At 41.1% G+C, this 18,501-nt stretch overlaps 1 protein-coding gene across 1 annotated transcript in view; it reads right to left on the bottom strand.

Moving 5' to 3' along the window:
- MAD1L1 (mitotic arrest deficient 1 like 1) overlaps positions 1-18,501 on the bottom strand; it is a 377,764-nt gene that overhangs the window by 333,071 nt on the left and 26,192 nt on the right. The window contains exon 10 of the mRNA XM_084271156.1: positions 4,932-5,018. Coding sequence (XP_084127282.1) covers positions 4,932-5,018 — 87 coding nt within the window. The remainder of the gene's footprint in view (positions 1-4,931; positions 5,019-18,501) is intronic.

Here is an 18,501-nt window from a genome sequence, read left to right as displayed (position 1 = left end):
CATAAAATTACTCTATAAATGAATGCAGAACCTGCCAGCAGTTAATATTGCCCTGAAGCACTGTGAATAAACATTTGTCTGGTATTAGGTACACATGCACCTCCACATATAAATCATGGCACAATGTACCATATAGATGAACAAGAAAAGAAAAAAAAATCCCTACCTTGTCCTATATTAGACATTAAGTGCTTCTTTTGATCACAAAATAACTCATAAAGCCTATCAAAAAGCTAGCACTTCTCCCTCTGTCAGATAAAAGCCATTTCACTGTAATTAAACTTCTGTCCAACTTTCCAGAAGATTAGGGGAAGAAGTATGACAGGCTCTATTTATATTTGTGACCGACACTCCTTGGGACATCCAAGGAAAAGAGAAGATGAGCGATAGATTTACGACATGCTCCTGAGCTAACAGCACTTATGGAGATGGACGGTTCTGTGCTTATCAGCACTCATTCATTGTTTTTTTTTATTAAAAAATAAAAAAGCCCTGCTGCCCAGCTCAAAAGCATTTGCTGTTCAGTTTGCAATCTTCATTCCCCAGCCTTCAATGGTTCTGTTTATTTCATTTTTAAGTGACACCACACACAGCAGGTTGGTTGGGTAAATCAGCTTCACGTGATTTATATAAAACAACTGTGTCTATTAACAGAACTCTCTGAGCACTTGGAGAAGGAAAATATTTTTTCAAACATATTCTATGTATCCCTTTTCATATCTAAAACTACACATCAAAACACATGGCTGGGATTCTGGTACTATGTGATGAAAATAAGCCCTCAGCTCCAGGATCCCAACACCAGAACCAAAGATTTACTTCTCTTCCATTTTCCTCTGTCCCCTTCATCCTGCTCAGTACTAACTTCACCCATTTGTTTCCTTGTATATGACTTTCCACAAGATACCTCAACAGCCCAAAGCCAATATTAAACAAGAGCAAACGTAGAGAAGAAATTGCTGCTTTGGGAGGGACCAAAACAACAAAAACCCCCAATATGTTTTCATAGCCTGTCTCTGAGAATTGAAACAGAGATCAGGCTGTAAGCAGCCTCATTCCTTCATGCTTAGCCATTTCTGACAACAACACTGATGGGAAGGGAAGTTTTCTCCTACGTTTCAAATTCTAGAATGGTTTGCCACGTTTGTTTTAGGAAATCTCTCCAGAAACTCCACATACACAGACAGGATGCTAGAAAAATAAATATGCAGCTTTTCTCACTTCAAAAAAAAAAAAAAAAAAAAAAAACACCTTGTGTGACTCCTACATCATTCTTCCATAAGATCAAAGCTTTATAATCCGTTTGGCCACCTCAGCATGTTACAAGACACAGCTCTCTGAACTGTGTGTTTTCAAAGTACCACACCTACAGCATTCATGCTCTGGGGATGGAAAATGTGCTTAAATGCACAATGGCTGCATGGCTAAACTGACCCCCTAATAAAACACCTTTCCTTCATTACCTCAGAGTAAAACACAGCAGAGAAGGTACACTTCATGCTACCAAAGTGGCCCTAAGCAATCTTCTTCTGAGCCTTTAAACCTTCAGATTGTTATCTTTGTTCTGCAGTTACAAGAGCTCCACGATACTTCCCGCTGTTACTGCTGAAAGTATAATTTACTCTATTTACACAACTTGTAGCAACACTCTCCAAACCAGCAGTGAGATTCCATCACGCGCTATTAATGGCACTTTCAGCTCCATTACTCAGCGATCCTGAGGTTGCAGAGAGGAGCGAGTCGCTCCCGATGGGTTCAGTGTATGAGCGACCCTCTCTTCCCCCACGCTGGCACCACAGGAAGGTTTTCCTCCCCAGCAAACCAGCAGCTCCAAGGGAGTCTGCACAGCTCAAACGCTTAAACAGTGGCTGGTAAAAGGAATTGATTTAACCCCGCTGCTCGGGAAATGCGGTCCTGCGGTTCTATGTCTAAATGCATCCAATCTGCGCGACACGGCGATATCATCTGCATCATCAGCCCATCTCTGGGAGGCCTTGGGACACTCACCAGCAATTGCACGGGTTACTCAAGCACAGATTGAGCTTCAGATGCCCAAGCCAGAGGAATATTAATGCAGAGGCTGATGTGTAGTGATGTAGCTTTTTTGCTGGGTGATGACCTCTATTGCTTTTTTAATAACACAAACAGTTGGCTCTAAAAATATAGTCAATAACTGGAAACCAGTTCAAGAAGGAGGAAGGAGATAAAATAAATTTAGCCTGTTAGTGAAGCCATATGCCATTTGGAAAATGTTGTTACCAGTGTGTTTGGATACCATAACTATCCATTCTAGATCAACTCAGGGGCACTGAGAAGCAGTTGAGCTAGATCTGGCTGCAGTTTTACAGGAACTTACAGGGACCTCACATAGCAAATTGTTCTGTTGGGATACCTCTTCCAGGTCTGGTTTGTTTTCTTCTGTCACATACCTTATTCTGCCTTAAAACATAAGCAATAGGATATCCTGCTCACATTCTGCTACATTAGCAATTAACTCCTGCTTTACTACCAAGCATCTCCTCTTATCAAAAAGAAAATGGGGACTGTTTGTCAGGGTGAGAGACAAGTAGTAGCTGGCAAGCATCTATCAGTCACTAAACAGTAGGAAAAGTACCATCATTGGGAATAAAAACCAGTGAAAAGGCTGAGAGGAAGAAAGATCAGCTTGCAAAAAACCCTTCCTGTTTTCCTCTAGAGATGACCAGATATACATCCACCCTACACAGTACCAGCCATGTAGGGAAGAGGGTCATATACCCATCTTTAAGACTATACTCAAACCTTTGCTACTGAACTGAACTTCACACTGTAACGACAGGTAAGCCAGGACTATCTCTAATTCTCCACTTTGTTATAAAGTTAAACTCAGGTGCCAACTTCTGACTGTTTTCTTAAGCATCTATTAAATCATTAATTTTAATGGAGAAAATTAATGAAAGCTTCTTAGGGCAGGCAAAAGTTCTTTCTCCCTTTGTACTGCACATTGGACCATACACACATAACCACTGATTAAATCAAGCACAGCACTGTCAGTACTGAAAACTTAACATGTTTCAACTATGGGCAAAGGATCTTGTAGGTGAAAAAACAATAGAAAGCTGAATAAGTGCTGGGCTCAATCACTAGAGGGAGTCATGATCACATCCTAAATTACACTAACACCCAGACCATTCTGAACACAATTACCAAATAAAAGACCACCATCAGCTAAATCTGGATGTCAGTCAGAAGAGAGAAAATTAGATTTGCTTCCTTAACAAGGTTTTATTTGCAAAGACTCAAGATCTTCTCTGGGGAACTTTCAAATCATCTGTAATGAAAGGTTTTTAAAAATGTATCCTATTGCCTACGTTTTAAGGCAGAATAAGGTATGTGACAGAAGAAAGCTGAAATTATCAGTTTGGGAAATGACACACAACGTTGCATCAAGAAGATGTTAGAATTTTAATTTAAGCAGCTTTACAGCCCATTTCACTTGAAATCAGAAAGTAATCTTAATCATGTTTTTATTTTTCAACTAAATTGGCACGATTACATCCAGCATGAACAGGCACTACCAAAAGCCTGCTATTTCAACAGATGATTCCCCTTGGCCATTAATAAATTTAGAAAAAGCATTTCTCTGACAGGCTGTGAAAAGCAGCCTGGAAAAAAATAGATCAATAATCAAATAGAAGAATGGTGGTAATATTTGAGTTATCAGATCAATTCTGGGTCTGAGGGTTTGCTTGGTTTATTTTTTAATATATGAAATGCCTTTTTTATACTGGTGTGATTTTCCTCCCCTTTCAACTTCCTAGCAGAAACCACAAAACAATTTGGCCACCTGCATTCATGGGAATTTACACTCAGCTAACAATTTTACAACAGACTAAATAGTTTTGCTAATAGCAGCAGCAACACACACAAAGCTTTTAAGACCCAACTTGAATCCTGCCCATCATCAGTGATGCAGAGCCCAGTACAGGATCCTCTCTTGAACCAAAATTTACTACATCCATCGGGAGACACATCAGCAAACGCAGCCCAACACAAACCAAGAGTCCTTGTCCAGGGGCAGCTACACAGCGTTTGACTGCTTCACATTCAACATGTTTATGCTGAAGGTTGAAATATTCCACGCTTGCGTTGCTTAGACAAGTCAGCTAACACCTGGGCAATGCAAACAGCCCAAGAGCCTCTCTGAAAGACAGAGGTATTGTTTTTAACAAGAACAGGCAACAGGTTCCTGATGTGAGGAAATAGAACAGTGTGAGAAGCAAGAATACGTGATGTGAGGATGAGAAGCACTTTCTGGCACGCTACGGAACCGTGTGAAGAAACACTGTGTGTAACCAACACAGTCTGGATAGTTATGCTCTGGCAGACAAATTCATTATCCCTATTAGATATTCACTCCCACACCAGGGCAAAGATTTAAACATCCTCTATTTCAAATACCTCTCTCGCTCCATGAACAGACCGCTCCTCCCAAAGCCTCGCAGTACTTCACCACCAAAACTGCAAACATACTTTTCCACCACTGTCTATACAAACTGGTCCTGTAATTAGTCAGCCCACAGTCCTCAGGGCTCTTCTTCCCTTCCCATTCCCAAAGGATGACTTGACACATTTTGTTGTGATGTTCTCTTTTTGGGTGAGATGTTGGTCTGGGGAAGCAAAATACTTCCCCTTACAAACACTTTAGCTCATAAAAACGAAGCTGGACAAGCCTTTCACCTCATCCTCCCACAGTTTTCCATCTTTTTCTTCCAACAAGGGTTTAATTAGGTAAAAAAACCTCTTCAACAGCATGGAAAAGAGAGTGACCACATAGAAGGCTTAGTGGAACAGCAGAGGAATCTAAAAAGTCACCTTCTCAGGCTGTAATCCTTGTTTCCTTTATCTATGCTTTAATGTAGCAGTGTCTTGCTCTCAGCATCCACTCTTACCTGTTTGTGACAGTCGAGTTCTGCTCTTTCAGTGCAAGCTCCCTCTGCTGCAGGGCCACAATTTGCCTTGAGAGATCATCAGGTGTCCTATACAATTAGAACAAAATAGAAACTTTTAACATATTGGTTAAAACTGTTCAATACATACTGCAGCCATCTAAAAGGCCTCCCAAAAAGCAGACAAAGCTAGTCCTGGAGAGGCCAAAGCTGTTGCAGTTCCTTAGAACAGCACAGGGTTGCTTCCCATCCAGTTTGCACAAAGGGTGTTTTATTAAAGCTTCTGCTCTATGCTGTAAGAGCCAGAGCCACAGCATCACACCCCTGTTCACCTCCACACATAAACCAATGCTAAGTCATACAGTTCACCAGACCTAATTCTTCAAAGGAAGCTGCCTGTATAAACACACAGACCAGATGAGCAGACCTCTAATCACTCAAATATACATAGTTGTGGGGTTTTTTTAACATACATAACAGGTGTTCACAGCCTCCTCCCTGTCCTATTGCTCAGCACAAACACACAGGGCTGAGCACACCCAGCGTGACTCTTAATTGCTACTCAACCATGGGGTTTCAGTGGAGTGTAGTACCAGGATAATTACTGAGGGGGTAAGAAAAGCAGACAGTAAATGCACACAGACTGTGCAATTCAACTGCTGGGGCTACTGCTGAAGAACCTCTGATAAACATAGAGGTTCAGCTACATCACAGGTGACTCAAAGCAGTGTTCCCACACAATTACCACTGTGCTGACTTCAGAGTCCTTCATACAAGCAGTGGCTACAGAGCATGGGGGAGGAAAATAATAATAATCCATCAGCTCTAGGCAGCACTTCAGATACCACTCTGATAACCTATCCTTGTCAAAGAGATAAAAGACTTCTACAGAACTGCTAGCAACAGGAATAGGCTTATTTTTCCATCAAATGCGATGACAAATTCTTAAAGCTAGTGGAATAGGATCAAGATAACCCTGGTCTGGCAGCCCCAGAAACCACTATGCCACATCAACAGTTGCTGCAGGAAATAACTGCTCAGTCTCCTCTTCAAATTACAAGCCTAAGAGATTCCACTCTAAATGAAGGCAGCTTATGAAAAAATACAAAAATATTTTTCTCTCTCATCGCTAGAAGGGGTTTCCCATCCCAAAAGAGAAGCATCTGTACCCCACTTCTCAAAGGAAAGGACGTCAGAGTACATACTGGATACATCCCTTTGCTACAACGAGATGTATCACCCCAAAAGGGAAGAGTGACCCAAACCTTGAGAGGGATTTTTCATAGCAAGGAAGAGGGAAGCTAATTTTGCAGAAGCAAAAGTTGTACATCCAGTCTGACGCAAGCCACATCTCCACAGAACCAAGAGGAAGGGAAAACCAAGCAGATTTCTTGGAATCCCAGCTCTAAAGAGCTCAAATCTAACACTGCACTAAGGGTTTTTTACCAAGTTGAAGGGCTCAGGTTCTTTCTGCTGGTATAGAAAACAGAGAACTAAGTGACAACACACACCAGAAAGTGAAAGACAGTTGGTTTCACGTGCTCCACAATGTCTGCAGGGAAACAACCAGCACAGGGAAAAAAACCAAAACAAAACTACAAGAGAAGTCTGTAAAGCTAAAATCTAATTTCAATGTGAGTGCATTAGCTTCTATCTTCAGTGAGTGGACCTCTGACTCAGATATGTCATTTTTTTTCATTAATTAAGGAAGTAGAAACTACTGTGGAAAGAGAACATTTAACTAGAAACATCTAGAGACAAGGTAAGGCTAGAGGCAGCTTTACATTACCACCAATTAGAAAGAAAAGAAAAAAAAATACACATATATATACACACGTTTCCTTCTTCACTATCTTTCACCTACCAAAATCACCAGAAGCTAAAAACCAGAAAACACCAGTCAAACGGTCTAGATATGCTTAGTCTGTTTGGCAAAAAGAAGCTGCAGGCAGACACATCTATTTCAACATGGATAATCTTTGCAAAATTTCATGCCAGGCCCACAAGGCTCTGAAAAATGCAGTTCCAAGCCTCTCATAATTCACCCAAATATAGCTGATTTATCACAAGGATAGTTAGTATTGGGCACCTCTCTCACCATGTTGCGTGCCAGCCCCCAACACAAGTGTTTGGTCCCTGCATCAATGAAACAATTGCACAGATTTTTTTAAATGGGGGGAAAAAAAAAAGTATATTTGCCTTGATTTTTTTCTCATTTTCTCAGAAATACATACCCTAATGTATTAGGACTGAGCTAGAGAACTGAAATTAATCCAATAGTAAAATGAGACTGGCTTATAAAAGCCCCAGATTTCTAGTAATGATAGCTACTGACAGGTTTCCAATAAAAAACAATCATCCTCATCTGTTCAGCAATTCAAATCAACTATCAGCTTCCAATCTCAGTTCCAGCAATTGGCAGCTTTGGGTTTGTACTTATTTCTGAAGGATGTTTTATTGGCATTAGATACTCTTTTTTGGTGCTTGTGAAGCGATGCAGTGGAGATGTGTAACAGAAAGTAACGTCAGCGGGTATGAAGCCCCTCTGAACAATAGTTTGCTTACAGCAAAACTGTATCAGGACAGGTGATCAAAGACACCCCCTTGCATCATGCTGCTGTCAAGTACCTTTTTTAAGAGGTTTCAAAGCCTGTTTGAGGTCTGCATCCCATCCTGATTGCACACAATTTGGCAAAAGCCAAATTTACACAGTTCCAAGGAAAGGAATGACACCGCACGCACAATGGAATCACAACGGGTGAGCTCACAATTGGGAGAGAACTGGTCAAGTCCCAAAGCACTGCCAATACCCCCCAGCCCTCAGCACTGCAAACAGCCCTTCTCCTTCCACAAGTTGCTGAAAACAACGCCACAGAGGGAGAAATCTGTCAGCTTCCCAACACACAGTAAACATGTTCTGCCCTTGACAGCCTTTGTCCGATGGGCTCGCTGTGTATCGGTTTTGCTAAAGCTCCATCCATTCCCTATGGAACTGATATCAAAACCAGCATTAAAAAGCCAAGAAGCCTGATTTAAGAGCCTGTCTGACAATATAGCTCAAGAACACTACTCGAATCACTGTTGCTACTTGAAGGAAGCTTGAAACTCAATCCTTACATATACTCAGAACCATCTTTCTGAGAAGCTGCTTCTTTCTGCACTGTCACTACACTGGTCCTGCACCCTGCAGACAGCTTCACAGAACCACTGGGTTGGAAGAGACCTTTAAGATCGAGTCCAACCATTCCTGTCCTGTGCTAAACCATATCCCTAAGTACTTCATCTACCCTTTTTTTAAAAACACATCTAGGGAAGGTGACTCAACCCCCTCCCTGGGCAGCCTGTACCAGGGCCTGACAACTCCTTCAGTGAAAAATTTTTTCCTAACATCTAATCTGACCCTGCCCTGGCCCAGCTTGAGGTTGTTTCCCCTTGCCCTGTCACCTCCCTTCCTCTGCAATGATAGAGCCTGGGGAACCACAAAAAAATACATGTCTAGTTTACATGAGCCATGCAAAATCCTGTAAATGAGACACACACACACGCTTCACAGTACTATTGAAGAGCAGAGTGTTAATAGAACTGAATCAGACGCTGCGTGATTGCAAAGGTAACACAAAGAAAAGTACAGTGAGAAGTGGCTTCCAAAATGCAGGTGCAGATTAAATCACTGACTTCGGTTCCCTTCTCCTGGGAAAGGCACAAGGAGCCAAAAGCAAGAGGAAAGGCTGAATTAACTGGGACTGTTCAGCCTTGAGAAAAGAAGGCTGAGAGGGGGATCTGATCAATGGTTATCAATACCTGAAGTGTGGGACACAGGGGGAAATGGGCAGCCTCTTCTCAGTGGTCTGTGGGGACAGGACAAGGGGAGATGGCTTCAAGTTGGAGCAATGGAAGTTCCTCACCAATATGGGAAAGAACTTTTTCATAGTGACAGTGACAGAGCCCTGGGACAGGCTGCCCAGGGGGGTGTGGAGTCTCCTTCTCTGGAGATATTTCAGACCTGACTGGATGTCGACCTGTGTGACCTGTCCTAGGGACCCTGCTCTGGCAGGGGGTTGTACCTGATGAGCTCTGGAGGTCCCTTCCAACCCCTACGATTCTGTAATATTCCCCTTCTGTCCCACCATGTCACCCTAAGACTGCATTTCCTTTTGCAATGGCATTTAAGGAAAAAAAAAATCCAAACCCACAAAGGAGCAGAAGAATTTAAGCCCAATTTGGAAACAAGATTTTTTTCCCCCCTGAACGAGCGAATTAGCCCAGCATACTTTAGCAGCACAGTAAAGCAGAAGAGGGACAAAACTGCTGGTAACCAAGCTCTTAGACTTCCTTTGAAGTACAGATCATTTGAAAAGGAGTAATTTAAGTATGATAAAAACCTAAAACTGTTCAAATGGAGTGAAAAATTAACTTAATTGGATGCCCATCCAAGTCATTTGATGACTTTCAAGCCCAACTGGCACATTTTTTTTAACTTTTAACAAGGCAAGTGGCTCACACCCTGTTTTACTGCTGGGTTTTTTGAAGGCACACAACTGGCACTTCATAGACTTTTACTAGAAAGCTCTGTTGAATTTAGTAAAGGATCTGTTACCATTGCAGTACAAAACTGAGTTTCACAGGGAGAATTAGCTGTTGAAGTAACCAAGACTCAGCAAATAGATGATGTTAAAGTAAAAATTGGATTTTTTTTTAATTTATAATTTATCAGAACATCAACTTCTTATTGCTCCCCTAAAACATTTCAAAACTCACAGCAAAGGGAGAAGTTTGATTGTAGCTAGACATCTGACATTAAATTTTAACTATGGAAGAGCAAGACAAAAATCAAAACTAAATAGAAAAACAGGCACTTTGTCAAGTCTGTTTGGAGTTGAAAGTTTTCTCAAAACTACCAAATTAATAACATACTTATATTAAATTGCTCAGAATTACTTATTTTTGGAAGTCTCTTGAATTAACATTTCTCACTATAGCTTTGAATCCACACACAGTGACACAGATTTGGTTGTTTGAACTATGGAATACATTGAGACAATATGCAATGGAATATTGCCATGGTTTTGACTGGGCATTTTTGGTGAATCCACAAACAGTTTTACAATTAAGCATAATTAAAGCACAAAGACCACAGACAGAAGTCTCCAATAAAGTGTTTGGGAGAATCTGGCAAAGAAAAGGAGGACACATCTACTTTTTACTCTTCAATTAAAAAAAAAGTCCTGTTTTTATTGGGTTTTCAGGCGGTCACCTGGAAGCATAAAATCTGGATTTTGTTCCTTATCTGGTTTTGTATTATGCATAAGGGTTGGGCTAGATGGTCTCCTGAGGTCCCTTCCAACCCCTATCATTGTGTGATTAGGACAGGCAAGATTTTTGAATTCTCCATTCCCCAAGAATGACCTTTTCTGCTTCTAAACAATAATCTAATCTTCTTCCTGGGCAGGAAAACAACAGCATCTGAAGGATACAACACACACAGAATGATAACATGACAAGAACTGAAGATTTCTGGAAAGGCATTTTAGTAGTTTTAAATATTTCTGTGTGATTAGAAAGGCTGTGGAAAGTCTGTAATAGTCTCTTCCTGTATGTTTGAAGCAAGTCCCTCAAACCTCCTTGTTATATATTTGAGCTCTACAACTGCTTCAACTCCTCTATCTCTGGTTTACAGGACTCCAGCTTATTTCTTAAGCTTCACCAGCAAGCCCAAGAGCAGCTCAGTTCCTGTGGTAACTCACCCTTCAAGAAAGCATGGCAAATAATAATCACAACAGTACACACAGGCTTCACAAAACACAGCAACAGAGAGTCCTTAAATTTAATTTGGTCACATAAACTCAAAGTGTCTATCAGAAAACTGCAACTTGCTCAACATCCCCTTCCCCTCAAAATATGTATGATGGAAAATACTGTCACTAAAACCTGGTGTCCAGGCCTGGAAGCTCTGAGAGTTAGTTTTCACAACAGTACATCTCTTGCAAAAAAACCCCTTCAAGTTCTGGTCTAAGTAGTTACAACTGTTTGTTAATGTCTTCATGCCTACATCTTCCTGTGCTATAGTTAACTAAACCATATGGTAAGGGATCTGCTACACATATTGTTCTCAAAAATAATTTCTCAACATTTCCTAGGCAATTAGGACACCTTTAGGGTTTATGTAACACCTTAACACATTTTGAAGAGCAATCACCTTTATTCATTCAAATAAAGGTGCTGAGAGCTGTCAAAGAAACAAAACTCAGGTATACACCTTACACTGTTTCTCCAATAAACTGCATGCTTAATATTTTATGTACAAAGTGAATGGAAGAGATCTGAAGTGTAAATAGAAAGCAATAAGCAATCTCAGCTTCTGATGTTCCCTTCATTTAGAAAAGAAACTTCATATCTGTGTAGAGATAGAATTAACAAACCCAATCGCTCTTTACCAAAGCAAATGCCCCCATTAAACACATTAAGAAGAACAACTTATTTATAGGAAAGCATTTTAAGTGTTTCTAAGTGCCTTGACAATTCTAAAGACAATTGGTATGTCTCTTTTGCAGCAACTGCAAAATTGGCAATTAATCCAATCAACCCATAATTTGAAGGGAGAGAAAAAAAGGAAACTATCTTAGACTCCAGTCTAATAGACATTTTGGGGTTTTAATGAAAAAAAAAAAGGTGGGTTTTCCCCCTCACAAAAGTTAATACAGCATCATAACAGCTAATCTTTCACTTAAATACATCTTTAAAGTAGACATCTTTAAAGAGCACAACAAGATAACATTCATCTTACTTTTGAAAAAAAATTCATTGTGGGCATTTCACCACTCCCCACTTCTTTCTCATCCCTAACAGCAAGCACAGAACAAACCACTGAAGCTTCAGAAGCACACACATTGTATAGCTGAATGCAGCCTTACAACTCAAAGGCTTTCATAGACCTCAAGGAGCAAGTGTTAGTCATAGTAGTACCAAAGTAGTTAGACATGGTAGTACCAAACCCGCTGATTTGGACAGTAAGATAAAGATAATCAGCTTTTTCTTTTTTTAAATCTTCACCCAGGAGTCATGTCATTGCACACTGAATCACCTGAAGAGGTTGTGGCCAAAAACACCACCTCCAGTTTTCTGTACTATGATTAAAAAGTCCTGGAGTATTAACAGAGGTTTTTACCCAGCAAGCCCAGAGAGTGTTGCCTTTCCAAAAGGGGTCCAGCCCACACAAAATCATCATTGTAGACTTCCAGGCTTTTCTTCTTGGGGTGCAATTTGGTGAGAGCAGCAGAGCAAACCCAACTGCCTGCCACCACTGGCAGTCACTGGCTTTGCTTGTTCATTTTCTGCCACCAAAGGCCTGAATCAGTTTGCTGAAATTCCCCCTTTCAATGAGAAGCTGTTCGGTGGCTCAGCTGTCTTCTCATCAAAACATATCCTCAAGCTCTCATGGAGCTTTCAGTGCTGCACACTCTGACTCAGGTAACATCCCATGTGGAAAAAGCAATAAGGGAGCCCAAGGGTCAGGTACCACCACTGCCAGTTTGGCTCTCAAAAACTGGTGTGAAGTCCAGGCTGCCTATGCTGGAAGAGATGCACAATCATCCCAGTCATCATCCCAGTTTTTGGGGTGCATAAATAATTATAAGCCCTCTCAAAGATTTGGTTTAGTACTGTCAAGACTAGACTTCAGCAGGAAACAAGACTAACCTAAGCTTTAAACAGGAGATGATGTACTATCACAGAGAAAGTATGTAAGTAGCAAGAGAAACAGAGTTAACATGAAAAACCACATATCTATTTCAAGCTCTTGCTAATGACAAGTACATCCCCACACGAGCTGGATTTGCTCTGCTGCCGTCCCTCAGGGATGCCCTTTAATTGCTCTGCTGCTCCACATTGCAGCACAAGGCTGACCACTTGGTAGGACTGGAGCAAAACATGCTTTGCTCCACTGCTGCCATTCTTTTGGGGTTTGGCACAAAAGCTGATGATTTGTTGCATAAATAAAGGATAAATTAAAAAAATGTATTGACTCACAAACTCTTACTTATGCCTGACATTTAAAAACAAAACCACCAAAGCATATTTCACCATGCCCTGTTCTTGACTCTCTCCTTAAACAAAGCCAAAAATCCCCAATCTCTTTGGCAGTATGATACAGCTGAAATCCATTCCTTCCTGCAGCATGCACTGCTATGCCTCAGCCCACAGGGGGGAAAAAAAGGACAGTCCACATATTTCCACATATTTCAATCATGGTGTAACACAAAATAATTTCCAAACTTGGCTTAAACTCAGTTACATGAAATGAACCCGTTTATCAAGACAACACTAAGCCAGCCATTTGATGTACAACTCAAGAAACACAGAGCTATTAGAATATTCTGTATCCTAATGTTTTTGCAATAGGAGAAAACAAACAGTTCTTAAATCTTCCCTTTTTCTTTGTTTAGGTTATCAAGGAAGCAAAACAAGCCTATGGTACTCAGTAATCCATCAGAACCAGTGTCTTTGAAATGCTTCCAAACCATTGTTTGGTTTGATGCAAGGAAAATCCTTGGTCTCTAGCAACAGAGGCTTCCTACAACAGCATTCCTCTCCAAGTCAGGCAGCACTGCCCTCGGCACTGCATTCTCCATCTCCAGTTTTACTGCCTCTCATCAGCACTCCATCTCTTATTAAAAAGTAAAAACAAGAACTGCAAATAAAAGTCCTTTATTAAGGGAGGGCAATCCTTAAGATTCATTCACCATCAGTTTGAAATTCTAAACCAGTTGCAGCCTTGCTGTATTCATGGCTCTGGGATCATTACAGTTCTTTTTGCTTAAAGAAAAAAAATGCCTCAACAACCACTGAAAAGCCCCACCACAGACTAAGGATCGAACAGGAAAAACCCCACTGAACTTCTAGAGCACCTCTGAGCTATTTACCAGCAGTAGTACAGTGACTGTCAAGTTGGAAATGATCAAAAAGTATCTTAAAAAATTGGCTGTTGCTGCTCACATGGTTCTTTTTTCCCCCCAATTTGCAATTTAATTTGGTGAATGTAACTATGTGTTAAAAATGATGATGAAAGGAAATTATTGTGGCATATAATTTTGTACCTACTGCCCTTAAGATTTCAAACACAAAATGTAAACACACTTAATAATGTAATGTTTCATTTTAATGTAGCAGCAGAAAAAGCTATTTTAAATCTTTTTACCACATTGTGAACTTAATGAGGAAAAAAAATAGCATGAAAAATATTAGCATGAAAAGAAATAAACTAATTTGGTTTAGGGAGTCATAACTAGGGGAGTTTTCCTTATAGCTTCCACTTGTCAATGGAGTTGGAACAGTCATCCTGACAATCCCAAGCTGAGCAGGGAGGACAGTGTGAACTACTTGAAGGCTTCACAAGGGGACTGGGGAGGGGGGTAAATCAAACTCATCTCAGGAGCAGAATCGCAGCAGAACACCAATTATTTATTCTGGCCACATGGGTATCCTAAGATTTTCAAGGCATCTGGATAGTTGTAAGTAGTCATAAACAAAAAGAAAAATCAGTACCTGAGAACCACAGACTGAAATAAAGAGATACACTCACTGGAAACAAACTCTGAAGAGACAGATGTTGCATCTGTCAGAGACCGTGTTCAAGAGTGCCATTAGAAATCCTGAGAACTATTCCAGGCCAACTACTGGGATTAGACAAAGCTGGGAAAGTGTCCTGACAGCCAAAACCAAAGGTAATACATGAAACTTCCAGCAGATCAGGCAGAAGCTGGAACACAAGTCTTATGACGAGTGGCTGAGAGAACTGGGGTTGTTTAGCTTGGAGAAGAGTAGGCTCAGGGGAGAGCTTACTGCTGTCTCCAACTACCTGAAGGGAGGCTGTGGGGAGCTGGGGGTCAGTTTCTTCTCAGGATGAGAGGAAATGGCTGCAATTTGTGCCAGAGGAGGTTCAGGTTAGAGATTAGAAGAAATTTCTTCTCAGAGTGGTTGGGCATCAGACCAGGTTGCCCAGGGGTCACCATCCCTTAGGATGTTCAAGGAAAGGCTGGATGAAGTACTTTGGGACATGATTCAGTGAGTAATATTGGTGGTAGGGGGACAGTTGGACTAGATGATCTTGGAGCTCTTTTCCAACCTTAATGATTCTGTGAATCTAAGCTTCTCTTTCTAAACCTCAGGTCAGCGAATAAAAGTTAGTTCTGAAACTGCTCCTCGCTAAGCTGACGGTCAGAAGGGATGGCTGGTCACAGTGGAAGGACTGTAAATAGAAAAATTTAATTTCTTAGCTTGCAAATTAAGCAGGCATGATTACACAGACAGACCAGGTTAGAAATCCTGACATAATGTTACTGCACTCTGCCTGTTTCATTCTGACACTTGAAGATGCTCACACCAGCCCAGAAGTCACAGACATCATCAGCCTCTTCTCAAGAAAGGGGGAAAGAAACAAAGAAAAACAAAAAAAAAAGCACAAACCACAAAACCCAGCACACACAAAAAAAAAAACCCTAAAACAATCTACATGTATCCAACATACCCTTCTGGTGTAACTCTACACATACAGAAATTACTAACAGAGTGACATCACTGCTACAGATAACCAGGGCTGCAGTCTGATAAGAGAGGCAGCCAGTCTGCTCCCTGGAGTAGGTACTGACAGTGTATTTATATTTAACTATCTTACAGATTTCACTAAATTGATGGTCCTGTTCTTTTGACACCTGTCTGAGATAATCCTTGCAGAGTATTAATGCCCCTAAATTCTTGTATTGTTTTCAACATCTTTATTGATCACATTGTTTTCCCAGACTCTTATCAGCTGAAAATATTGGCCAGCAGTAACACAAAACCCCTAATCTTGAGCAAGAGGAAACACTACCAGTGACTGCTTACAGGTGCTTATGAGAGTCTACACCATATTTTCAGCTACTTTATACAAAGCGATTCAACATCCCATATATTATTCTTATTTACTTCTGATTACAATCACAAACCTCTTCAATCTCACGGCAGGAGTGGCCACTTTAAACTGCAGCTTTAAACTACTGTAAAAGTTATTTAACTGTTTTGAGTTTTTTAATATCATCCAACAACATCAGTCACAGGTAAATTTACAATGATGATTCTCAAAAGGCTGAAAAGCATCCTGCTTATACATATACAGCTGAAATACCAAGTTATTCTTTCAGATTGAAAATTGAGGTTAGGCCTGTTGCTTTGATTAATTAAAAACCATCCAAATTCAAGTAAAGATTATCTCAAAGCTTTTCACAGCAGATGTCTCACCTCTGGCAGAAGCAGAAAGTAAAACATCCCAGCTTCAGGGAACGCAGGAGGTTAAAAACCTTATTGAGGTACAGAAGAGACATGGCTGATAAAGGATTATATTTATCATGAAAATCAATAGCAGTGCAAATAAAGTAGAAAATGCCTAAGGAGAACGCTTGCTTTGTTGATAGCAGCATATTCTGACAAGTTATTTGTTTTAAGATGGCATAAAAGGCATCAGCTACCACTGAGAATCAGAGAATCATAGGGGTTGGAAGGGACCTCGAGAGATCATTGGGTCCAATCCCCTGCCAAAGCAGCAGGGTCCCTAGGACAGGTCGCACAGGTCAGTGTCCAGACGGGTCTGGAATATCTCCAGAGAAGGAGACTCCACACCCCCCCTGGGCAGCCTGTCCCAGGGCTCTGTCACCCTTACTGAGGCTCCATTCTCAGTGGACATAAGTCTAGATTTCTCTAGAATCAGGACCAAAGCAAGGCTGAAATCTCAGAATCTGAGGCACAGGGACTAGGTGCAATCTGACTAGGTACACCCAAACACCTCTGGAATTCAACTGTGATGGAGAAGAGTTTAATCCCACATTGATCCAAAGGATGATTGAAGCTATCAACCATAAGAGCTGTATCCTAAATCTTTTGTTTCTTAACTTGTAAAGCAGTCAAATCTCAGTATGCAACACGACTTTGAGTGCCACACTAATAAGTTAATCCTAAAACATGAGTTTAAATCCTATCCTCTTGCTTAGTCTAGCCTCCCCCCTTTCGCTATCACATCGTTTCCCTCCGAGTCCGTTTACAATTCAGAGCCTGTTGCTCAGGTACCGGTTTTAACAGATCCATAAGCACGTGAGCCCACCATCTATACCCCCTCACCACGTGTCTCAGGCCTCACCACTTAATGAGGCACGTTTCTCACTCAGCTGTCCACAGGCTGGCAAGTGAGCTCTAACTTCAGGAGAAGGAATTACACGCGTCCCCAGACACATGTAAATAAAACGAAGACATTTCAGATTTACAGTGCTGCCTTCAAACCCTCTCCCCCAGCTCAAGGAGGATTAAAAAGAACTTCAAAGAAGCCTGAGTTCCAATTAAAACACTGTGACCACCCCGGGGACGCAAAAATATTCCTCTGATTAGTGAGATGCGCTCTTTGAACTGTTTAGCTAAAAAAAGCTTTCAGAACTTTAAACAAATGCTGTAATTCTCTCAGAATTTTTTTTGAAAGTTTCTAAAAATTTAATATTCAAAGTGAAGGACAAGTAACACTTCAGATGGAAATTTTTATGGAAGCCACTAAGATATCAGATCTAAGCGTCCCCTAACAAGCACGAGACACACCAAGACCTACACACTGCAATCCCAGTACAAACCATATGAAACAAGCTGTGAGAAGAACCCAAGGAGGAGTGCTGGCACCCCAGTATTACAGAAAGACGGTACACAATCCCAATCTCATCAGTCCTCAGACCCACTCTCTCCCTCAAGGCTTGAGAACATTCATCCCACCTCGTTTCAAAATTCCACTTTCTCTCCCTAACACCCAAATCTCCCAGGCCACACATACAAGCTCCTCGAAGGCACGTCCTTTGACACACCACAGCAATAAAGCAGTTGCCCTCAGCCTTGGCAACAAGCATAGCTTGAAATAAAAAGCTCTTACTCTACTTCCCAAGCACATACACAGAGAATGAAGCCAGCCCACCCCCTCAGTCTCTCGTTCCCAAAACCCAAGTTGGATTCCATTCTCTGAAAGTTTTAACATCAAGAAGAATGATGAACATTAAGAACAAATAGTGGGAAAATAACTGAGTCTTAGAGCATGCCAAAGCAGTCAGAGCTAAGTGGATATAATAAACCTGCCTGTGAAAGCCAAACCCCAATCACCATCATCCATAAATAATGAATAATTCATGCCAGAAGGAAATAGAAGCAGACTTTAAGACTTGTTCATAGAAAGTGGAACTGCTATAGTGTCATCACATTAAAGATGTAAACAGAGGCATTTCAGCAATTACTGTTCTCCTTTGCCAGTGCTCTCACAAGCCGGTACATCAGCTCAGCCGCCTGCACCCAGAGCTGGGCTCCAGCAGCCAAAAGCAATTCGGCCTTCCCTGGGTCTTTGTCACAGGCTCCTGTGTCTGGGATTAAGATAAGGGCTGGATTGGTGTCACCAGCACTTTGACACCATCTTGGCTCACTGCTATAGTCAAGTTTGAGTTACTTTCAATGCCTGAAGCTACTGGGGACAATGCTAATAAAAGTGGCTGATAAATGGTTTCTGAAATGCAAAACATTCACAGAA

Source organism: Gallinula chloropus (genome assembly GCF_964237585.1).
Source record: "Gallinula chloropus genome assembly, chromosome: 15".
Classification (NCBI taxonomy): Eukaryota; Metazoa; Chordata; class Aves; order Gruiformes; family Rallidae; genus Gallinula; species Gallinula chloropus.
This window is presented reverse-complemented; position numbering and strand designations above follow the sequence as displayed.